At 39.9% G+C, this 10,443-nt stretch overlaps 1 protein-coding gene across 3 annotated transcripts in view; it reads right to left on the bottom strand.

The window, feature by feature from the left end:
- Positions 1–10,443, bottom strand: part of hlcs (holocarboxylase synthetase (biotin-(proprionyl-CoA-carboxylase (ATP-hydrolysing)) ligase)) — a 53,634-nt gene that overhangs the window by 40,425 nt on the left and 2,766 nt on the right. For 2 of the 3 annotated variants that reach the window (XM_019876229.1, XM_019876227.1), the window contains exons 3-5: positions 4,947–5,127; positions 3,814–4,832; positions 1,427–1,606 (exon numbers count right to left, since the gene is read on the bottom strand). In XM_019876229.1, the coding sequence (XP_019731788.1) occupies positions 1,427–1,606; positions 3,814–4,832; positions 4,947–5,127 (1,380 nt within the window). The remainder of the gene's footprint in view (positions 1–1,426; positions 1,607–3,813; positions 4,833–4,946; positions 5,128–10,443) is intronic. The other variant, XM_019876228.1, reaches the window with a different exon arrangement.

Genomic DNA, 10,443 nt, shown 5'->3' with positions numbered 1-10,443 from the left:
AATTTACACAGTTTGAAAATTGAACAAAAAAAAATCCCAAGATTTTCAAGTGAAAATTTGTGCAATTTTGCCTATGCATTCCTGGTGAGCACCAAGATGTAACTCCAAATTTGTTGCTCAAAATCAAAACTAAAAAAGTAAACACATTCCCTGCCATATTTAAGATTTGTTCATGACTTGTATTCATAAAGTGTTGTGTAAATGTGATAAAAAGCTGTTGATTCTTACCTCATACAGTGATAGTGAATATTTATTATGCATACAATTTATTATGCCTAACCGTGCTTTATTATCCAAGACAAAACGTGAATTATCAATATGAATATAAAACGCAACTCAAAACAAATAAATGTTATCATGCTGTTGCTACAAATGCATACCAAATAAAATTGAAACTATCATCCTCGTATATTTGAATAAAAAAAGTATATACCTCGGAGTGTACCTGTCTATCGGCGAGGGGCGTCAGTGGAGCAGATTTCGTTGCTTGGTTCAGCCAAAGTAAGTACCCCAGCGTGTAACGTCTTTAGTTGTATCCGCTGACTAAGTTTGTTTGAAAAATGCCGATCCCAAAGAATAATTGCTCCGTCGAATGGCGATTTTGTCGGCATGTTTTTTCACTTTTGTTGCATGATCTGTCAGTGCCACGCATCCACGTTAATTAAGTCACTACAGTACACACAATAATCTTTGCCTGCTACGTCTGGTTTCTTCAAAAATTGTCCAAGAGCTTCTGTAACTTCGTCGAACTTGGAACCAATTTTAACCTTTACAGTGACTTTTCTGTCAAGCCAGTCCAATCGGAATTTATTCTTGACATTTGAGTCAATTTCTAGGATTAAAGACTCCTGATCTTTCGTCAAAAATGTCATAATTCCGCTCAAAACGATCCCAGAACAATGAATTTGCGAGACGAACAGGCCGCCATGAATCAGGTAAAACAATATGTTACATGCAATTTGATTGGTCCAATCGCTTGTAGTTAACCAATCGCTGGGCCGTTTATAATCGAGCTAAGACTTCCGCAACAAATAATGCCTTCAGTGATCTGATTAGTTGAAGCTTTCATACACGTCCAATCGCAGGGCTGTTTACAAACGGAAAACGGAGAGACTGTTCGGGAGAGCTCGTGAAAACTCGACGATAAGGTACCTGACCGCCCCTAAAATTTTCTCAACGGATTTAGACGATTCACAAAAATGATCAATTTAAGAAATAAAACGGCGGATTTCCGCGGATCCGCGGAAAATTGCCATGTATGCCCTACATCCCCATCAACTTCGGAACAGGCCATGGGCTACCTGTCATTTGCGATCGACGTATTGGGCACCCCTGCCATAAATTGTCTGGAGTCGTCAGACAAAGAAAACAAGGACAAACACATGCATATTCATGGTGGTTCTAAAAAAAGTAATTTGATCCTTACCTCAGAGGTAGACAGAAGGTAAATTGGACTTGGTGATGGGGTTTGTGTTTGCTGGCAACTCAGGCCAAGAGAGGTGAGGATTTCTGCTAGGACTTGATAATGTAGCATATTATTGGCCTTTAAACCATCAAAGCCTTCATTTGTCACGTTCTGGAAATCTGGAGTGTTTTCCAGGTGGATCTGCCAACAGAAAACATATAGCAAGGATTGACACAAGGATTGCCTTACTGTCAACTGCCCAACAAGGGAAAATAACACAAAATTGGTTTGATTCAAAGGTGAAAGACAATACCCCTCCGTGAGCCATCATCTTACTGTGGTGGAGGGGTTTGTGTGTCCTAATGATCCTAGGAGCGATGTTGTCTGGGGCTTTATGCCCCTGGCAGGGTCACCCTTGGCAAAGGAGGTCCTAGGTGAGGGACCAGACAAAGCACATCCAAAAGACCCCTTATGACAAGAAAAATATATGGTCCTCAGTGTCCAATGCCCGGATGCGGGTCACCGGTGCCCCTCTCTGGAGCCAGGCCTGGAGGTAGGACTAGAGAAGCTCCGACTGGATATAGTCGGATTTGCCTCCACAAACAGCCTGGGCTCTGGTACCAGCTCTCTCGAGAGGGGCTAGACTCTCTTCTACTCTGGAGTAGTCCATGGAGAGAGGCATAGAGCAGGTGTGGGCATACTCGTTGCCCCCCGGCTTAGTTCCTGTACATTGGGGTTCATATTAGTGGACGAGAGGGCTCCCTCCCTCCGCCTTCGGGTGGGGGTGGCTTTCTGGACCTCTGTTTGTGCCCATGCACCAAACAGCAGCTCAGAGTATCTACCCTTTCTGCAGTCCTTGGAGGGTGTGCTGGAGAGTGCTTCCGCTAGGGACTCCCTTGTTCTGCTGGTGAACTTCAATGCTCACGTGGGCAATGAGAGTGAGACCTGGAAGGGTGTGATTGGGAGAAACGGCCCTCAAGATCAGAACTCGAGTGGTGTAATGTTGTTGGAGCTCTGTGCTCGTCACAGATTGTCCATAACAAACACCATGTTCAAACATCAGGGTGTCCCAAAAGTGGACTTGGCACCAGGGGACCCTTGGCCGCAGTTCGCTGATTGACTTTTTGGTTGTATCATTCGATTTGCAGCCGCATGTTTTGGACACTCGGGTGAAGAGAGGGGCGGAGCTGTCAACTGACTGGTGGTGAGTTGGCTTCGATGGTGGGGGAGAGTTGCCAGTCAAAGCTGGCAAACACAAACGTATTGTGAGGGTTTGTTGGGAGCGTCTATCGCGGGATCCCCTGTCAGGAGTTTCAACTCTCACCTCAGGCAAAGCTTTTCTAACGTCCCGGGGAGGCGGGGGACATTAAGTCCGAGTGGACCATGTTCCGTGCCTCTTTTGTTTAGGCGGGCAATCTGAGCTGTGGCCATAAGGTAGTCGGTGCCTGTCATGGCGATAACCCCGAACTTGAATTTGTTAATGCAGTGCACAAAAAGAAACATGCAATTGGAATATTCATTGACCTCAAAAAAGCATTTGATATCATAAATCACCCACTTTTACTCAAACTGGAGAAGTATGGGATCAGTGGAATAGCTGGAAATTACATAATTATTTAACAGAACAAACTCAATATGCAAATACAGGTGAACATTTCTCTGATAAATTTGGTGTTGCTTGGGGTGTCCTTCAGGGATCGGTGCTTGGTCCCCAGCTGTTTAACTAAACATAAAAGAACCTATTTAATGCATTGAAAGTTTTAAAACTAATATTGTTTGCAGATGAAACAAACATTCAATCGTAGTGACAAATATAACAAACTCCTGAGTACAGCAAATACAGAACTCAATAAAATTAAAAAGTGGATGGATCATAAATTAATTTTAAATGTAAATAAAACAAAATTATTGATATTTGGTGACTATACAAGTAACCCAGAATTGATAATACACAGACGGTGTACAACAAAAAAATGTTCATGAATCTAAATTCTTGGGAGTAATAATTGACAACAAATTGTCATGGATTGCCAACATCAGACTGATAAGAATAAACATTTCCAAAACATTTTCTCTCATTAATGAATAAAGCAAAGTAATCCCTACATTATGATGCTCTCAGAATATTATATTGTTCTTTAGCCCTCCCAAATCTGACATATTGTGTTGAAATATGGATATTGAATACGTTTTCTTCTTCCCACTCCTTTTTTGAGCAGCACATTTACAGCAATTGCAAATGGTGACATAGTGATGTCTCTTTTTTTTCCTGTTTGTTTGTATTTATATATCACACGGTTGTTTGACGTTTCAGAAAAATGTGATGTTTGTGCTGGCCTGCCCTCCCCCCAATAAAAACAACAAAAACAATCATTCAATCATCTCACATTAATTTCAAAACATCTCACCTGACACAAGACAGCTTCCCCTCCATGCTCTCCATGGGTTACCCTGATGATAACCATGTCCTTCTGATTTGGGCCATCTTTGAGTTCCCCCCAGAGCTCCAAATTCCCTGATCGCAGGAAATCTCCGACAAAGACTTTCCCACTTGCCAATACGCTCAGTTCAAGTTCTGCGCTGTCCTTTCGTGTGAAGCTCAGTCTATGCACTTGCCCGGGTTGTTGGTCTCTATTCTCTAGAGTAATACCTGCAGGGCACAGGGAGGAAGCGAGCCCCAGGACCCTTCCACCATGGCTCAGGTAGCTCATAAATCTTGTGTGAAGCTGGGGGGTGAGCACTTCCTCCTCTGCGAGCACCAATAGCCTAGAATTTTCCATCCACGGTTCACTCAGGACTTGATGTGGCTGAAGAGAATATATAATGTACTTTTCCATGTTGAGACACTCCGTTAAAACCTGATTAACTGCTTGAAAACGCTCTTTGCTACCATTTGTGTACACCACAACATTTGGCATTTTGTTGTTGAATTCAAATCCATTGCTTTTGCAAAAATAACTCTTGACATCATGTTCAAAGTCATGAAAAGTCTCATCCTTATTATCCAGACACAGTGAGTGATCATAAGGGATATCTAAAATGTTCTCTCCTGAAGTATATTTGACGGAGAGGATTGTGCTATTCTCTAGCTCCAGACATTCATGGCAGCTTGACAGGTGAAGAGAGTGCCTGTGGTTCTTCATGTCCTGCTGATTCCCCAAGAAATGATCATCAGAGTCTGGACCTTGATCTTGTCTGATGCACTTTGGCCCTGATGCCGGTAGTTTTTCTTGGTTCTTCTTAGCACAAGGGGCAAAAAGTATGTTACTTTTACAGCACTGAGGGTGCTGGAGGCAAGGCAACACATGACAAGGCAAAGGTTGACCGTTTCCAATCTGGGTGTTATCAAACAGAATAGACTGTACATTTATGGGCTCCTTTGGGCACTGAATCAGTTCACTAAGAATAGATTCATGGAGGATGATCGCTGGGTAGACAAAGAAAAGATATACCATAAGTCAAATAAATACATTTAGACCATAGAAAATATTCATTATTATTTTCATACAAACTAACAATGGTTAACTACAGAGATACATACGGACAATCTTTGATGGCACAAGCCCATTATCCAGTTGTAGGCGATCCTCTAAAAAAGCTACGGCCAGTCGACTGAAATCATCAACGCTGGCCTGAGCCACTGCACTGAATGGCTTGTCAGGGCTACAGGCCAGCGGTTGGCAAAAGTCAGACCACTTCAGCACCTGTAAAAGTTGACGTTCCTGTCATAAAAGCAGTTCAATTAGGTACATTAGGACGGAATAAACAGTGATACCTTGAGTTATTTGAGTTACGAGCAATCGCTTGGTCAACTTTTTGCTTTGTATTGTGAGCCAAAATTAGACTTACGAACGTGCTTCAAAAACATTGCCTCTCGAGTAGTGGAAAAATGTGTAATGTATAAAAAAATAATGAAAACAAAATGTGTAGAGGGGGCAACTCGGCTATTTACCGCACAATGAACTCATGAAATGGCGATTATGTGTGATGTGTGTGCCAAATTTTTATTTTTAAATTTTTTTAGAAAGCAGTGCAACGCCAACAGCATTGGGTGAAATAAAAAGCTTTGCGTTTAGTTTATATTTTGAAAATCCTTACCTTAAGCAACTATCGTTTCAAGGGAACCTGATGAAATATCTAGGATGACTTCTTTATAATAGGACCTGAATTAAAGGGCAAAAATGGGTCCAAATTTGAAAGAAAATTTATAATAGCGGACTTCCTGCTAGTCGAGCATACGGCCCCAGGAAACTTTGAAGGTCTTGGGCTGTTACACGTCTTCAAATTTTCATAGATCTTGTTGAAACAGACAACTGGGGCTGTGTAAACCGGGTTATGGCATGTGATAAGAGGAGAGTGGATGTGACTATTTGGAGGACCATGTTTCATTCAGAGGTTGGAAAATTAATCAATTTTGACCAAAAGTGTGACATTATTAAAGTTGTCATTTAATAGAAAGACGAAAACAAAGAAGAAAAAAAAAACGAACCAAGTATTGCCTGTGGCCTTAGCGAATCAGGACACAGAATACTCGTGGGGTGTCAGGAAATGAGAGGTGCCATTTTCACCTTTGTGGCGTCAACGGCTTGCTGTGTGACCTATTTCACTCTTTTCTGACGGGACATGAACGGGAGCAGACGTATTTGTGGGGCTGTGCTAAAGAGGTGAGACAGTCGTTCTCCGCAAGGAGTGTGCTCAGAGGCTTGAACGTTATGTGTGTTGAGTTTAATTTAAAACCACTTGTTGCTAAAATTTAGTTTCTTTCTTTCGACGTCAAGCATTCTTCCTGGCTAATGTAGCTGTTAGCCTCTTTACATCGGGATTCGGCTGACCGTGTTAACATTATTGGCGCCTCGTTCGGCATTCTTCTAGTGAGTGTACATGGATGTGAATAATGTCTCACAGTGTGTATTACTTACAGTAGTTATTTTATTGTCGAAGTTGATGTACTCTCGGCCCATCTAGGCCGTGTCTTTTGCGGAGGTTCTGATCGAGGACAGCGCTGGAATTAACGTGCTGTCAGTGGAGGAAATTCCACAACAGTGCCCTGAATTCCAAAGTGTGGGAAAAGGAGTACAATGGTGGTAGCGAGCCAACCAAAAACCGAACACGAGTAATGTGTGATGTCCGGACGATGTGGTAGGATAAATTCAATTCATGAGTTAGATTTACAACTGAGAAAAAAAAATCTCACACCGGTGTTGAGAAAGATGATAACAAATTCTTTTGCTTTGAAGAAAGTACAACTAGGAAACTGAGGTTAAGTTGTATTTATTTTTAATTACATTGTCATGTATTTATGTTTAATATAAAATTTCCATAGTTTTTTACGAGTGTTGTCTAGTTTTCTTTGCCTCTGCCACTCCCTGTTGACATAATTGGCTCCCGTGAATCGAACCTATTATCACTTTTGCTGGTCTAAAGAGCAACTTGTTTGTCCATACTAGAGAGTTTCATCATCACAAATAATTATAAAACAGTTGATACAGCTGGTTTGTTATAACTTTCAAGGCAGTGCTAGTGAGCCATTTTGTAAAAAGCTCAAAATAAACTAATAAAATATTGATTATTTTGCCAGGCGTGATGTGTGTTGTTTTGATGAATCTATAGACCATCCAAATTAAAGTCATTTTTCTTGGCAAACGTGTCGCCACAGCAACAGTGTTTGGTGAAATAAAAAGCTTTGCTTTTCCTTTTTATCTTGAATATCTTAAGATGTAACATCCACAGTTTCAACAAAGTTGGATAAACTCTCAAGTAGTTCTTTAAAATACTACCTCAACTAAAAAAAAAATCTAAAATTCCTGCTGAATTTCAAACTAAATTCAAAATGGCCAACTTCTTGTTTACGATCTGGCTCGTAGAGATTTTATTGTATGTCTGGGGTGTTAAATATACCACCAAATTTTCATAGATCTAGATGAAATTTACAATTGGGCTGCTTTGTTAAAATGATCAAGGGGGCGTTAGTGAGCCATTTTTTAAATTGCAAATTAAACAAATATTGATGATTTTGCTGATGTGTGTGTTACGTTTCATGAGTTTTTGTGCATTTTAAATCATGAAAATTTGTGTTGTTTTATTGGCAAATTGTGTTGCCGGTCAAAAAGCATTTCACAAAAAAATCACAAACTTTATTTTCTTATCATTAAGGCCGAAACATTCTTCCGAGCAAATATCAGGTAGACCTGGTGAACCTACAAAGAGAAAAAACATCAAAGAATAAAATGTGCATTTCCTGTAACCCGTAGGTGGCGCTACTACTACTACTATGAAAATTAAGTTTGTAGATATATTCAGGCCTGCACTCTCATCAAATGTATGTGGGTCAAGTTACAGCAGAATTTTAAAGTAAATTCAAAATGGTGGACTTCCTGTCTGGCTGCAAGAGACTTTTTTGTAGGTCTTGGGCAGTTACAAATGCCCCCAAATTTAAATGGATCTACGCAAAACGTACAAACAAACTTGCTTTGTTCAAAATATCGAGGGGGAGCTAGTGAGACATTTTGTAAAAATTTTGAACAAAAACAATATTGATGATTTTGCCAGGCGTGACGTGTGCAAAGTTTCATGAGTTTTCGTGCGTGGTTACACCCTCAAAATTATTGTTTTATTGGCGCACTGTGCATTGCGATGGCAACAGCATTTAACAAAAATTGAATATAAATAGTCATGACCGAAAGAAATGTATATGACAATATTTTGTTATGATTACTGCCCCACCAAGTGATGACAGGGTAGGGTTTTTTTTTTACATTTTAACGCACTGCACCGAGCCCCTATTACTGAAAATTTGTCAGAAAAGCCACGATGTTGATCATGCTCTATGCCAAATATTGTGACATTTCAGCAAAAGGCGTGACCATTAAGTCTAATGATTCACCATGAAATTAAAGCTGCTGAAACTTGACCCTGAAGATCCAATCTTCTGAAAAAGTTTCACGTTTGATGATAGTCCAGGCCTTAAGATATGTATTTTTATGGTAGTAGTCGCACGGAAACCTGAACCAATCCTTTGATGTTTTTCTCTGAGCAGGTTAACCAGTTCTACCTCAAATTTGCTCAGAAGACTGTTTAGGCTCTCGATGTTAAAACACAAAGTTTGTGATTTTTCATGAAATGCTGTTGCAACAGCAATGCACACTTTACCAAAAAAAAACATGCACTGAAACTGATGATGCACACACATCAGGCCTGGCAAAATTATCAATATGTTTGTAGTTTATTGTGCAATTGAAAAAAAATGGCTCAACACTTCCCCTTGCATATTTTAGCAAAGCAGCCCTGCTGCATCTCATCAAGATCGATGAAATTTTGGAGGTTTATTTAACACCCAAGTCCTATATATATATGTGTGTGTGTGTGTGTGTGTGTGTGTGTGTGTGTGTGTGTCCAAGTCAATTGGACATATACAGTAGGCTAATCCAAACAGGAAGTCAGCACTTTTGAAAATTCTTTCAAGTTTGGAACATTTTTTGGCCTTTTATAGTGGTCACATTTTAATAAACTCCTCCTTGAGATTGGAGCCAATTTTCTTGAAACCGTGGATATCAGGAAAAGTAAAGCTTTTTATTTTACTGAACACTGTTGCCATTGTAACACGTCGATTGCCAATAAAAATGATGCTGATTTTAATGGTCTTAACATTTGTGAAAACTTTACAGAGACATGATGGCGAGCAGAATAATCAATATTTTCTCAGTTCATCATGTGATTAAAAAAATAACATGGCTTTGTTGAGCACGCTTCAAGTTTTGAATGAATATGCTCCGGTTGAATGTTTCATCAAGATTTACCAAAACTTGGGGGTATATGTGACAGCACAAGACCCACAAAAAAAAAAAAAAATTACTTAAAAGGGAGCATTTCCTTTCACATTTTGCCTCATTTAATACATTTTATAGAGTTCAAATTCTGTCAAACTAGGTTTTATATTTATGTTCCAGTTCAGATATGCCAGCATTCCACATGCCAATACTCCAACGTGGCCAGGGCTACAAGAGCCCTTTATAGCTGCATCGCCGCTCAAGTAAGTACAAAAGCTACAGCTGTTGAATATTTTTGTATTCTGATGTCCGACTGAAAATCAGAATCGGATAAGTGAGTATTCGGATAAAATATAAATATTTTTGCTTGGTTAAAGACAGAGAAGACAAAAAAATATATTTCCAGTTAATAATAAACGACCAACAGTTTTTCATTTTTAGATCATCAACATTTTACACCTAACTTTAAACTATGCATAGCAGCACAGTATTTTCCTCCCTTGAAACAGCGTGGGAATTTAAATAAATCTCTCCCCATAAATTTTGGCCGAGAAGACAAAGTGACGTCAGAAACACAGTGGTGATTTTGTGGCTAAAAGAACACACTTGGGTAAGCCTGCTTCATTAAAAAGGTGATCAGCAGGAACGGCGACTGTGTCAAGCTGTCAACACCAAAGTGTGCAGTCATTTACATCTATTAACTTGAGCACTACTAGTGGTGCTAGTAGGACTTGAATGCCCGCAACACAGTGTCAGTGTAATTTTGTGTTTTTAGCAGCCTTAATTAACGATTGAAGATTATTGCAAGATAATGTTGTGCTGTTGTCTACGGTAGCAACAGTTTGTGACAGCAATACAGTCATACCTCTGTTTTCGACCATAATCCGTTCCAGAGGCTGTTCGAAAATCGATTTGTTCGAAAACCGAAACAATGTTTCCCATTATAATCAATGTAATACATTTTAATCGGTTCCATGTTGAAAAAACAACTTTTTTAAAAGAATTTTTTAACTACAGTGAAACTCCTCAAGAACGAAACCTACATGGGCGAAAATACCCCCTTATGTGAAAAAATCTTCATGCATTAACACAATTCCCATTCTCCTGGCCCCCATACGACGAAAACCCCCCTGTTGCGTTATACGAAATCATTTTCTCTGCTCCACCCTCGCGAAGACATTCACTACAACGAAGTCTTATCCAAGAGCGACCTCTACTGCTTCGTTCGAAAAAAGGCAACAGCAACCACCACATTGGTTTTCATAGTGAACG

Source organism: Hippocampus comes, unplaced genomic scaffold (genome assembly GCF_001891065.2).
Source record: "Hippocampus comes isolate QL1 unplaced genomic scaffold, H_comes_QL1_v1.1 scaffold119, whole genome shotgun sequence".
In the NCBI taxonomy this organism is placed as follows: domain Eukaryota; kingdom Metazoa; phylum Chordata; class Actinopteri; order Syngnathiformes; family Syngnathidae; genus Hippocampus; species Hippocampus comes.
This window is presented reverse-complemented; position numbering and strand designations above follow the sequence as displayed.